Source organism: Oculina patagonica, chromosome 11, assembly GCF_052425735.1.
Source record: "Oculina patagonica isolate OP01 chromosome 11, crgOcupat, whole genome shotgun sequence".
Lineage (NCBI taxonomy): Eukaryota > Metazoa > Cnidaria > Anthozoa > Scleractinia > Oculinidae > Oculina > Oculina patagonica.
In genome coordinates, this window is record NC_135768.1 from 9,875,219 (window position 1) to 9,888,074 (window position 12,856).

The following is a 12,856-nucleotide window of genomic DNA, read 5'->3' on the forward strand; positions in this document are numbered from 1 at the left end:
ATTATTGAAGAGTAAGGTTATTTTAAGAAACCTTGCGAAAAATGATTTTCAAAGTACTTTGAATTCTACGTGTCGTTTGTCAGGTTTAAGACCGAAACTAATATTGTTATTAATAATTTGATATTCAACTTGACAAAGCTGTCTCAATATTAGTTCGCCATAACTTTTAGCTTTCACTCAAACCTCCGTTATCACACACTTAAGTTTCCCACGGCGAAATAACAATACAACGGCTTTGCTGTGTGACTGCGTCGGTCGGAGGTTCTACTCTGCGAAGTTCGATTGAGAATTTTTTTCTTCTCTGTTTGGATATCATGAAGCTTGTTTTTATCATCGCCGTCTTTGTCTTCTTTTTGGAGAATCCATCTGAAGCCAAAGTACGTAAGATATATATATTTGTTATATCGTTTATATCGTAGCATTGAAATACAGTGGAACCCCGATATAACGATCTTCGATATAACGATATTCCCGATATAACGATGAATATGTTATGTCCCGGCAATAGTAAAATGTATGGGACGGAACCCCGATATAACGATTCCTCGATATAACGATATAATTTTACTGCCCCCTTGGCATATCGTTATATCGGGGTTCCACTGTAGTATAGGTAAATCGGAATTTATGCTACAATACCTTTAATTCTAGATAAGTTAGTTCTCCCGCTTGCAAATCTCCAATTTGTAGGAAACACGAGTCAGTATTTTGGGTTTAAAAATTACCGACTTCGAACAGATGGATTAGTAAATATTTCAACTTTACGATAAAATTAGCATCGCAATATCTAGGGTTAACAACGTCACAGACGCAGGTGCATATTGAAGAAATTGACCATTTTTTCGTTTTAATCTTTATCATCCATTAGTATCTTCCTTTGTTTTTTTTTTTCATTTTAATTTGTTTTCTTTTCTTTCCTAAAAAACTATTATTTTGCGGTTTCCTTCGTCAAAAAAAAAACACGTGTACCTCTTTTACGGTAATGACAGTTTTGAAGTTGAAATAATACTCAAACACCCTGCGGCTAATTTCAGTTTTATAGGAATAAAAATAAAAACATTGTCAATAAATTCACTTCCCAAGAAGAGTTAAATGGGAAAATTGAATGAATTGACGAGCGAAAGTCCACTACTCGCGCGCGCGATTTCACTAAAGCGTAAAGTTTATTGCTAGTCCATTTGTACAAAAACAATTTAGAAATCATCATTTGAAGAAAAATGAGTTAAAATTCTACTAAAACAATTAGATTATTCGCTCTCAATTTCTATGAGGTGAAAGTTGATAAGGCCGAAGGATGAATCAACTATAACCCCATAGAAATCTCGAGCCTATAATCTAATTGTAAATTATTATTAATTTTTATTTATTACAATACTAACATCACTTACAACAGTTACAATACTAACGTTACTTTCAATACTGGCGTTACTTACAATATTAACGTTATTTAAAATACTAACTTTACTATCAACACTAACTTGCCTCACAATACGAACATTTCTTACAGTACTAACATTACCTACAATAATTTATCTAAATAGCTTACAGTTTCAATTATATTAATATTACTTAATGATTTGAAATACAACCAAAAATATAAATCTTTGTATATCGAAATATTTTACAAGTCATCTAAAGTATAATTGAAAAATTTGTTGAGCAGTGCAAAAAAATAAATGAAATGTGCAAGATGAGTATAGGAAAAAGAACGATAGCTTCGACGTCTTGGGTGTTGGGAAATATGTGAAGGGTTAGTGCGATTTTTTCCTCTAAGTTAAATAAATTAATTTGAGCTTAAGATGGGGAATAAGGGATCCTATTTCTTCAGATTAGATTTGGGTTTATGGGCTTCAATATTAAATTGTGATTACAGAATTACAAGAAATTGTTTATTATGATAATACCAATAACGCGTGAACGAGTCTTATAAAGAACAGTACATGTACTTTTAAGCATCCCCAGATGTAGTTTGGTCACACGAATGACAAAAAAATTGTTTTTACTCTTTAGTATAAGAAAAAAGGATATAGCGAGTTTCGCCCACAACAAGAATGGTTTTGCCCAGAAGTAAAACGTCTAGAATCTAACTCAAAAAACGTCAACCTAAACGTGCGTAACAGAATAAAGGTTTTGAAAAAAAAGTGACTTGACCTGAGACCATGAAATGTTGAAACGAACAAGATGATCACTTTCACTGTTGAAACGAACAAGTTATCAATTTCACGAACAATGGAGCACAAAAATACTGCAGAGACATTGAACGTTTATCGAAAAAGCATAGCTATGATTTGGTTTTTTTTATCTGCAGCACTTATTTTCTCGAGAAGGTCGCGTTTGTTTTGAGTTGGAGCAAATTAAACGCTGTTGAAAACACTTGCGCGTGGAACACACCATCGTTGCAAATCTTTTGTACACGAAAGATAAGTTTCGCATGCCAAATTACGAATATGAATTCGCGAATACTAAAAAAAGGCATCGAGAGTTTTTAAAGATTGTATTTCTGACATAGGTAATGGCAACATATATTTTGAAATGAGATTAAAACAAGATTGTAACTCGTTATGGGCGAAACCCGCGGCTTTCAGAAAAAAACTTTTTCTCTCTTTTCAGGTACCAGATTTGCCTGATGATTTGGTTCATTTACAAACCTACCTTCAGAATCAGGACGACTCGTTAAAAACCATCCAAGGCCAACTTCACGCCACTAATCAAAATTTGGCCAAGTTATATGCCGACGTTACAGCCCAGGGAGTTATGTTGCAGCAATTGCATCAAAGCCTCACTGTCACTCACACACAGCTAACTTATACTTTTGGTAAGTTTGTTGTATATTTGAATTCTTGTACCTGGACGAAGAGCTCTCGTCCTTGATACTAAAAAATTGACCTTTTTACCTAAATGTACAAATACGTTTTCTTTGCACAGGCCTCATTACAAAGTGTTTAAAATACCATGAAGAATGATGGAGGAAACACAAGAATCCTTCTATACAGCATGCATCCCAACACAGCAGTGTTAGCCGGGGGGATTTAAGCCTAGTAATACGCACGCAAAAGACTATGTATGGTATATATGAAATATAATAAAGAACATGACAAAACAATACTGTTTCCTTATTAATTCATAGCTGTTAGCTACTACAATTTGTATACAAATTATATCATGTTTTGTAGTTATAAATTTCGTCATAAAAATTGACTTTGTACCAGATCTTTTTGAATAAATACAAAATTAAATTAAATAACTGACCCAATTCACCATGTTCAAGTTGCTTCAATTGGCATTCAAGCTTACTGATCCTTTATACACCTTTGCTTTGATCAGAGTTTGAACAAAAAAAACCTGTTCTCCCTTCACTGGGACTCCAAGTATTTTCCATCTGAAGTTTGTTGTATGTTTTTCTCAGATAAATTGTCAGTTCTGCCTCTTATGTACCAGTGAAAAAGTGCTTTTCGCTTAACGGATAAACAGATCTCTCGAATGAACATTTAAAGGAGCTACATCACGGACAACACATTTTGTCCCAACACAACACAATTGTCGCTCAAAATTTGTGTTAATCTTTGTCAGTCGGAACCTTTCTAGTTTTTTTTTTCGCCTTTTTAGTACTCCTTTGTTGTTTTCTATGTAAGAAAACTATTACTTCGAGGTTTCTTTCAATTTAAAAAGAATCAGAAAAATGACTAAATATACAGTGCTATTGTAACGAATGCCAAAATTTAAACCCCGACTGAATTTTTGATAATTGTGTTACTCAAAGAGTAATATGGGTGAGCAATCCTAAGGAAAAAAACTTCACTGGGAACTTGCAAATAACTTATTTGGAAAGAAAATTTGCATGTCTCTTACACAAGAGCACGAATAACCGTAGCCTTATCAACTTTAAAACAGAAAATTTAAAAGAATATATGCACATCTATAGGCCATACCATACTAAATATAATATTTAACATCATAACAGATAATTTAAAAGAATATATGCACATCTATAGGCCCTACAATATCAAATAAAACATGCATATAACAAGAAAGTTTGTAATTGTGCGATTAGCTAAAACGATCTAACACCCATGTGTGTGAGGCTCCCATTTTACAAACAAAGATATTCAGGCTTACGTGTATTTGATAAATACCAGGTTGATACTTTTTATTTAGTTATCTTGTAAGCAGCACAAATTTTCCTACGTTCTTTTCGCTGAAGACTTATAATTAATGCTATGAAGTTTACGTCCTTTTTTCAACCAGCAGTTTAAATTAAATTCGAAAAGTAGCAGCGAAAATCACCAAATCAAACTTAATCTTTTTTTTTTTATACTAACGTGAATTTTTCAATCGGACATTATCATTTATCATTTATTCAGTAGCAAGAAAATAAATTAACGACATGTTCAAAACACAGGTCCTTTACCATTTCTTAATAAAAGGTTCATTTCCTGTTGTGCCTAACCCTCTTATACATTCTATAAAAAATGAAAGCATAAAGAATTTTTCAAAAGTAAAGTAATTTTAAGGAACCTTAGGTTCCTTAAAATTACGAAAGGCTATCCTAATATAAAGACTGATTACTTTGAATACTATATTTTACAATTCTAAAGTTTGTTTTCTTATTATGTGGAGTCGTTAATCAACTGTTGATTCTGAACGTTGTTGATTCTGAACGTTGTCGCTCCTTGTGTTCAATAGATTGCTTTCATATTTTACATCACGCCTCTACTAGCTTTTAACTTAAGATAAAGGAGGCTATCCATATTCAAAACGAACTACCTTGCCTCAACCAGCAATTACACCATGTAAATCTAAAATTATCCTTCTAATTCACACATTTTTTACGTTCTGTTGTTACTACTTGTCTTAATTAGCATTTTTTTGTCTACTTATTATTCAACTCTCTGTGCTTTGTAAACCATTCAACTGAAGATGACAGATGCTCTGTCGAAACATGTCTTTAAAACTTAAAAAAATTGTCGTTTTTCTTAAAATCTTTACTTGTCTGCTGTTCTCAAGACCTTTTAAAACCAATATCATTTTTAATCTTTCACTAAACTGATCTTTAAAACCTTCAAAAGTTGTTTAAATATCATTTCGCGTGAACGTTAAAGAAAAGTTCAATTTATTTCAAAACGTGCATTTCTTCATGTGCTTCTTTCCAGTTGTTTGTTTTCTACAGGTGGAGTCGTTGTTTATCTTTTGATCATACAATCAATATTTCACTAGTGTTCAACTGATCTCTTAGACGTTCAAAAACTGTCTAAATACGATTTCGTGCAAACGTCAGCTCAATAGAAAAGGTCAATTTATTTCAAAACGTGGTTCTTTTCATGTAAAACTGATTTATGGAGGTAAAGTAACTTAAAGCGAGGCCAAATTTTGCATGATAAACGATATTAAGTGTAAACCTATGAAGTAAGCTATTACAAAGAAAGATAAAAAATTTAGAAAAAAATAATTAAATTAGAAGCAACTACTTTAAAAAAAAAATTAATATGCAAATTGTAACAGCTATTTAGTGTAAAACAATGAATTAATAAATACTGCTTAAAAACAATAACAGCTTAAAGTTAAAATTCATACAATTGAATCTTAGATATAAGAAGAGTTGAAAATGAAAAAAATGTAAAGTAGTTTAAGGTACTATTCACTTAAAATAATGTAAAAACTACTTTGAATACTACGTATTCTCAGTTCAAATCTATGTTTTTCCAGGTGGAGTCATTTTTATTCCAAAACGAACTTTATGTTTAATCTTTCACTTAACTGATGTCTTAAACGTTCGAAAGCTGTCTACATAGTATTTTGCAAAAACGTGCAGTACTCATTCAGCAGTCAGTTTAATTTCCCACGTCAAAATATAGCACAACTTTGTTGTTTAGCCTCGTCATTAGGTGTTCTTACACTGGCAAGTTCGTTTGAGTCAAATTCTTTTTGTTGAGAAATCATGAAGCTGTTATTCTCCTTTGTTGTCTTGGTGTTCGTTTTGAATAATCCAAATGAAGCCAAGGTAAGTTATATATAATGTTCAATATCATAGCATTGAAGTGATGATATCCGTTAAAAACGGTCCATCGCATTTCGGGTGGGAAAAAAGTTTTCAATCAAACTTTGCCCAGTGAACTATCTTGTAAGTAAATGCATTACGACTTAATTTTTTGGAAATACGTTAAGATATATTTTTGCAAGGCTGCAAAAGGCTATTTGTGAGCGTGATGAGCACAACAAACTGTACAAGTTGACGAGCTCGCTGCTCAAAAACCACCAATCGCAACAAGATATTGTTATTATTCCTAAGTCAAGTAGTCCTTTGAAGGTTGGAATTGAATTTTAATTTTGATATATTTTGATTAACAGGTCCGTGAAAATTTAAATATTAGCAACCGTTAGATCGCCTTTGTAAACATGCAAAAGTATGGTGTCTTCGCCGGCCTTTATTTCACAAGTCCAGACCGGCCAATTCTAAATTCCAATTGAATCCTACTAAAGAGATGGCGGGAAGCATGGAAATATAAAAATACCCTGCGCTTTTTGTCTTCCTTTGTCACAGCAACTACGAACTTTTGGTGCTTATGTTAGTATTTCACACACATCATAAGTTATGCAAACGAGGCTGTTAAACAAGCGCCAAAAGAACCGTTTTGATTGTTAGATTTCACCATTCTAAATCGAAAATATAAGACATCTGGCACAGATTAAACTTGTAAAACGATTTTAATACATTATATGAAATTTTCGCGACACTTTAATTTCGTGAATTTTGCGATTCTAAAAAAATCGCGAAATTAAAGTGACGCGAACAATAAGTGTCGCGAACATAACATGACGCCAATATAAAGTGACTTGCATATGTCATTAATCAATGTAAATGGATGTTGTCGTCAATTGACTCACTTGAAGACACTGTGAGAAGTGATCTGTTGTTGCTATTGCCGAGATTAAGTCCCCCCTGTGTTTTTGTTAATTTTGACGCTAATGTTCCTTCGATGAAGTCGTTTTATATAATTCAAAGGCATGTCAATTGTGTCTCACTCAAAAACGCACAATTAAAGTGATTAAAAATACAAACATTTTAGCAAAATCGCGATATTTAAGTGTCGCGAAATATATACTACTTATTAACCGAGAGTGAGGTCATTACAGGGGAATCTCAGACCGAGGTCTTGATGTATTGACCGAGCGACAGCGAGGTCAATACATCAAGGTCGAGGTCTGAGATTCCCCTGTAATGACCGAACGGACGAGGTTAATAAGTTATTTATTATATGGCCTTTAAGCACTATTCAAAAAAATCAAGGGAAAAAACACTGGAGGTAAAACTCGCTCTCGCTCTCGCTCTCTGTGGCTCTCTTCGTTGCTCATACTAAAGAAGTATCGGTATGCTTGTATTTTTCTTTCAGTTATTGAAAAGATAGTTATATTTTGTCGGCATTTTTTGTTGTTTTTGCCCCCTCGCTAGTAGCTTTTACTCACAACTCAAAAAACCGTCGAGCCGAGAAAAATTTTCATAATGCCCGGTCATTACAAGAAAATAATGCCCGCTCAGCAGCCAATCAGAGCGCGCGTACTATTGTAGCCATATAATAAGTGCACTTTAAAATCGCGAAATTAACGTGTCGCGAGAATTTCATGTAATAAGGTAGCTAAAATGGAAGAATTATTGAGTATTAATTTTTTAGAAATAAAATTTGCATGCTTTTAAAGGAAGGGGGCAAATGTTTTGCAAATTTCGTTGTCTGCAAAATTTGGTCCGGTTTCAAGAAATCTTTATTGATCAATTTAATTGATCCTTTAGAAAACAGTTATGTGCTATAGTTCACTGGGCAAATCTTTTTTCATCCTCTGAGACCCAGGGGTAGTTAGTGGGGACGACGGGCAGCTTATCGGGACGACGGGATTTTCGGTTAACTTTCGCCCGAAAATCCCGTCGTCCCGATGTACTGCCCGTCGCCCCCACTAACTGCCCCTTGGTCTCCGAGGATGAGCTTTTTTCGACCCGAAATACACAAAGCTCATGATATTTATTTATAATTCTGGAATGAGAATGGCCAAAATGTGAAATCCGCGCGTTTTTCAATTCCGCATTCCTTTTTCGGAATGGAGAGATTGATATCAATCATTTCTAATGCTTTGAGCACCATTTCCTTATACTATTTTCAGCCCAAAGCCTTGGTAGGCAATTTGCAAAATTTCTATTGTTTGAATATCCAGGACTTGTATTGATTCCTTTTAAACTTGGTCGATTTCCTCCCCTTATCGTCATTAATTCATTCCAAGAAAAGCAACCGGATTCTTTTGTGAGACAATCTTTTTAAATTTCATCAGAACTTCACACCACTGGTGAAAATACTTATTACTCTAGTCTTATTTTAATTTTGGAAATTTTAGTCCTGATTTACTTTATCTCTTTCTTTTAAACAGGTACCAGAGATTCCATCTAATTTGGCTAATTTAACAACCTACCTTGAGAACCGGGAAAACTTGTTGACCACAGTCTCCAACAGCCTTGCAACGTCTAAACTCACTTTGACCCAGCTGTTAACTCACCATCAAAATCATCAAGTCATGTTGCAGCAAATGTTTACAAGCCTTGATATCACTTATAAACAGCTAACATCCGCTTATAGTAAGTTTGTTGTCCAGTTGAAATTTGTTTTTTGACTGGTATAATTTGACAATTGGCACAACATGTCTCGTATCCTCTTTAAAATGTACTCGTATTTTCTTGGGCAGAATGATGGCTTCTTGGACCCATTGTAAACGTCTGTTTCTCCAGTGAACGTATATGCTCGTTAAATTGTCTAATTTACTTTTAATCAATTAATTACTTAATTTCTTCAATTTCACGGCGTTAAAGGGACACTGTCACTAGGATTTTTATGCTTTTGTGTAAAAAGTAATAAAATCGGTGAAGTGGCCTTGCCTGTACATGAAATGCACCTAGCACATCAAAATGAAGATATACAGTAAATTGTTGTTGAAGAAAGAGATGACCCATTATTATTTTTAGCTGTCTTTACAGGCCACAAGGGCAGAACTTGAAAAAGTCAGCCTGACTTTTTCAAATTGAGATCTAAAGTTCCTGATGGCATTAATAATAGTATTACTTGTTTATAGCTTCAGTACACTGACATAGTATATTTTTTAACAAAACTGAACCACTATTCCTAAGTTTCCCTATGTCGTAAGGCTCTTGAATATTTGAAGTGAAGCTCGTTGCAGTGTCTCATGAACCTGCTGGAAGGTACTGTAATTGAGCAGAAGGGTGATTCTTTCTTTCCGAAAATTTCTCAAAGTGTATATTCGCTATTTCAGATGGTGTAACCTGGGCGAAGATATCCTTCATGCTTTCGAGTTGAGACCTTTTTTTACCTAAACTTACATATATGTTTTTTTCCGCATAGCCCTCGCCAGTTTGTGTGCCTTGTACCATAACGGAGGAAAATAATGGTGGCAACACAGAAACCCTTCTATACAACAGGAAGCCCAACAAAATAGTGTTAGCCAGAGGACCTAAGCCAAGTATTACTCACATAGCAGACTTTGTATGGCATATGTAGAATCTAATAAAGGGCATGGCAAAGCAATATTGTTTCTTTTGCGTCTCGTACAGTATCTAATTAATCATTTTAGCATATTGGAAAAACCCTTACTCAACTTATCTGGCATGAACTCCAAAATCCTGTTTTGAATTTATCACGTTTACACGCATTCATTTCTATTATTGCGTGTATGGATATATGTTTTTACTTAACACAAATATTTGTCTGCGCTGACTAATATCAAACGTTTTAAACGTTTTTTGAAACTCTTAAAAAGACGTTCAGGCCGAGAATTTTTGGCCTTCCTCGGTTTTGAAAAAGCCAACGGCTTACAACGGTTACATTATGCGCGTGCGAGAGTATCTCACGGAACATGCGTGACATGGCAAAAAACGCGCGATCGCTGCGCGTGACTTTAAATGTCGCACTAGCGATTTGTAAATCTCGGGAATGTCTATATGTTGATTTCCCGCGTTCTGGTCCCTAAAGCGGCCTTCACACTACAAACTATTGGCCAACTCGTGTTGGCAAACTTAAGTTGGTGTGTGTGAACGACGCAATCAACGGTAAACAAGTTGTCCAACTGTTGGCGACAAAATAGAACTTGTCTCTATTCCCACCAACAGTTTGCCAACTTGTTTGCCAACTGTTGTTGTGTCGTTCACACACACCAAATGGTGCAATGCCAATCATAGAACACGTAAACAACACAATAAATCAATCAAAATTCAAAGTAAGTAATTACATTGAAAGGTAAACGCTGAAATTGCAGTAAGGAATATTCACATAACACAAATATTTGTCTGTCGCTGACTAATATCAAACGTTTTAATCAACGTTTTTTGAAACTCTAAAAAAGACGTTTCGGCCGAGAATCTTCGGCCTTCCTCGGTTTTGAAAAAGTCAACGGCTTACAACGGCGCTTCCAGTTTAATCATAACGTTTTATAAATAACGCTTTCAAGCCCTTGAGGAAGAACCGGGCGAACATGACCTCAGCAATTTCCACCAGACAATGAGAGAAGCAGGAGAGGCGATTCTGGGATTCAGAAGAAGGAAGAAAGAAGAATGGATACAGCAAGGAACATGGGAAAAGATCAATGAAAGGAAACAGATGAAGAAGAAGATAAATTCAACAAGATCAGAGAGTGTGAAGGACCGCTGCAGAAAGAAATACCAAGAACTGGATAAGGAGGTGAAAAGGATGGCCAAGAGGGACAAGAAGGACAACGTCGAGAACCTGGCTGAGGAGGCAGAAGAGGCTGCAGCACAGCAAGACCTGAAAACGTTATATACCATCGTTATATACACTCCGGGGTGGATACAGCAGTGGAAACAGGCCCGTTAAGGATAAGAATGGCACGGTTCTATCTCGAGTAGATGACAACTTGAAAAGATGGCAAGAGCATTTCCACAGTATCCTCAATCGACCAGACCCTGAAAACACAGCCTCAATACCCGAAGCCACACAAGACGTTGACATCAACACTGACACCCCCTCAATCCAAGAAATCAAGAAGGCCATCAAGGAGATGAAAAACGGCAAAGCGCCTGGAGCAGACGGAATCTGTGCTGAACTGCTAAAAGCGGAAAAAACTCTGATATCTACCATTCTTCAGAAGATCTTCCAAGAAATCTGGATTTCCGAGAACATGCCTGAAGATTGGAAGACTGGCTTGATCGTAAAGCTTGCCAAAAAAGGAGACTTATCTGATTGTAACAACTGGAGGGGTGTAACACTCCTGAGTCTCACAAGCAAAGTGTTCAGCAAATTCATACTAGAGCGCATGACTGCCGCCCTGGAGAAGGACATTCGTAAAGAGCAAGCTGGCTTCCGTAAAGGGAGATCCTGCAGTGACCACATCTTCACTCTCAGGAAGATGTTTGAGCAGGCGAAGGAATGGAACAGCACAGTCTATGCGAATTTAATAGACTTTGAAAAAGCCTTCGATAGCATCCACAGGGAAACGCTATGGTGCATCCTTCGACACTACGGAATACCATCCAAGGTAGTGAATATCATCAGGATGCTGTATCACGACTGCCACGCCCAGGTCATCTGTGAAAACCAGGTGACAGAGCCATTTATCATTCAAACGGGCGTAAAGCAGGGGTGCATACTGTCACCGTTTCTATTTTCTCTCTGTATTAAAGACTAAACTCCGCTTCTTCAAGAGTAACGTTCTCACCACGTTGCTGTATGGGTGTGAGTCATGGAAGGCCACAAAAGCCATTTGCCACAAACTTGACACATTCCATAATCGGTGTCTACGCCGCATTCTGAACATTTTCTGGCCTAACATCATTTTAAACGCCGAGCTACGCCGGGCAACCTCAACGAACAACATCAGCTCCGAGGTGAAGAAGAGAAGGTGGCGCTGGATCGGACACGTCCTCAGGATGGATCCATCATCAATTCCCAGAGTTGCTCTGCCCAGGACTCCATCTGGGAAAAGAGCAAGGGGACGACCAAAAGAGACCTGGCGGCGGACAGTTGAAAAAGAGATGCGGGAAAGCGGACTCAGCTGGGGGGGAGCTGAGAAAGACTGCAAAGAACAGGCAGCAGTGGCGGAATCTGGTAACGGCCTTATGTGCCCAAGAGCACGAAGAGGATTGAGTGTGAGTTTGTAAATGAAAGAATTGCGCATGCTTAGCAATGTCACGATGTTTTAAGTCATTTTTCTGACAACTTTCAAATTATAGGAAACCTCAAAATAACATTACGTAGAAAACAACAAAGGAATATTAAAAACGCGACAATAACCAAGGATGGTTTCGACTGACGAAGATTAACACGGATTACGAACGACAAACTTGAGAAAGCTTGCTAATTTTTTTAAAGGGAGTTGTCCGTGACAAAGCTCCTTTAATGAAGTAAAGAATGTGCCAAACTGACGTGTACTTTGTATATCGATAATTTGTGTCGAGACATGCATGACAGCGAGCAGAATTTGCTTATCGATCAAGGTAAAGGTTATTGATCTGTCATCGAGGCAATTTTGAAATCCATTTTTTTACAGTACGTTCAACTGTTATCCATTTATTCAAGAACTGGGCGAACGGAATGATTGATTTGCTACAAAATACTTCACGATCTTGAGTGGTCTTGTCATTTGAGTTTTTGTTCAAAATTAACTGGATGATGTTTCAGTTTCGGGCTGAAATTCGCCATGTAATCAGCCCCTTAAAGGTGCTACGTCACGGGGATTTCGCAGATTTTTGGTCTAACCTGACAGATGTGAAATTAGCAACCGGCTCACCCATGAAAAACATTATCTTTGAACATCTAAAGTAAGGTAGGAAATCAAGATACGGCTATAAATATTT

At 36.2% G+C, this 12,856-nt stretch overlaps 2 protein-coding genes across 2 annotated transcripts; both read left to right on the forward strand.

Moving 5' to 3' along the window:
• The first annotated feature begins 206 nt into the window (after positions 1-206).
• On the forward strand, positions 207-3,097 carry LOC144630264 (uncharacterized). Its single transcript, XM_078488605.1, has 3 exons — positions 207-377; positions 2,611-2,815; positions 2,926-3,097. The coding sequence occupies exons 1-3, from the start codon at positions 315-317 to the stop codon at positions 2,961-2,963; spliced, it is 306 nt and encodes a 101-aa protein (XP_078344731.1). The 5' UTR covers positions 207-314; the 3' UTR covers positions 2,964-3,097.
• A 2,721-nt stretch (positions 3,098-5,818) lies between these two features.
• On the forward strand, positions 5,819-9,569 carry LOC144631009 (uncharacterized). The gene is made up of 3 exons (XM_078489369.1): positions 5,819-5,998; positions 8,410-8,614; positions 9,393-9,569. Exons 1-3 carry the CDS (start codon positions 5,936-5,938, stop codon positions 9,434-9,436), a joined length of 312 nt encoding a protein of 103 aa, XP_078345495.1. The 5' UTR covers positions 5,819-5,935; the 3' UTR covers positions 9,437-9,569.
• The last annotated feature ends 3,287 nt before the right edge of the window (positions 9,570-12,856 follow it).

Bases quoted from the DNA above. Each gene is read 5' to 3' on its own strand.
- LOC144630264 (XM_078488605.1), top strand. From the start codon at position 315: ATGAAGCTTGTTTTTATCATCGCCGTCTTTGTCTTCTTTTTGGAGAAT. The intron at 378-2,610 runs GTACGTAAGATA...CTCTCTTTTCAG, and splicing joins AGAATCCATCTGAAGCCAAA to GTACCAGATTTGCCTGATGA. The intron at 2,816-2,925 runs GTAAGTTTGTTG...TTCTTTGCACAG, and splicing joins ACAGCTAACTTATACTTTTG to GCCTCATTACAAAGTGTTTA.
- LOC144631009 (XM_078489369.1), top strand. From the start codon at position 5,936: ATGAAGCTGTTATTCTCCTTTGTTGTCTTGGTGTTCGTTTTGAATAAT. The intron at 5,999-8,409 runs GTAAGTTATATA...TCTTTTAAACAG, and splicing joins ATAATCCAAATGAAGCCAAG to GTACCAGAGATTCCATCTAA. The intron at 8,615-9,392 runs GTAAGTTTGTTG...TTTTCCGCATAG, and splicing joins ACAGCTAACATCCGCTTATA to CCCTCGCCAGTTTGTGTGCC.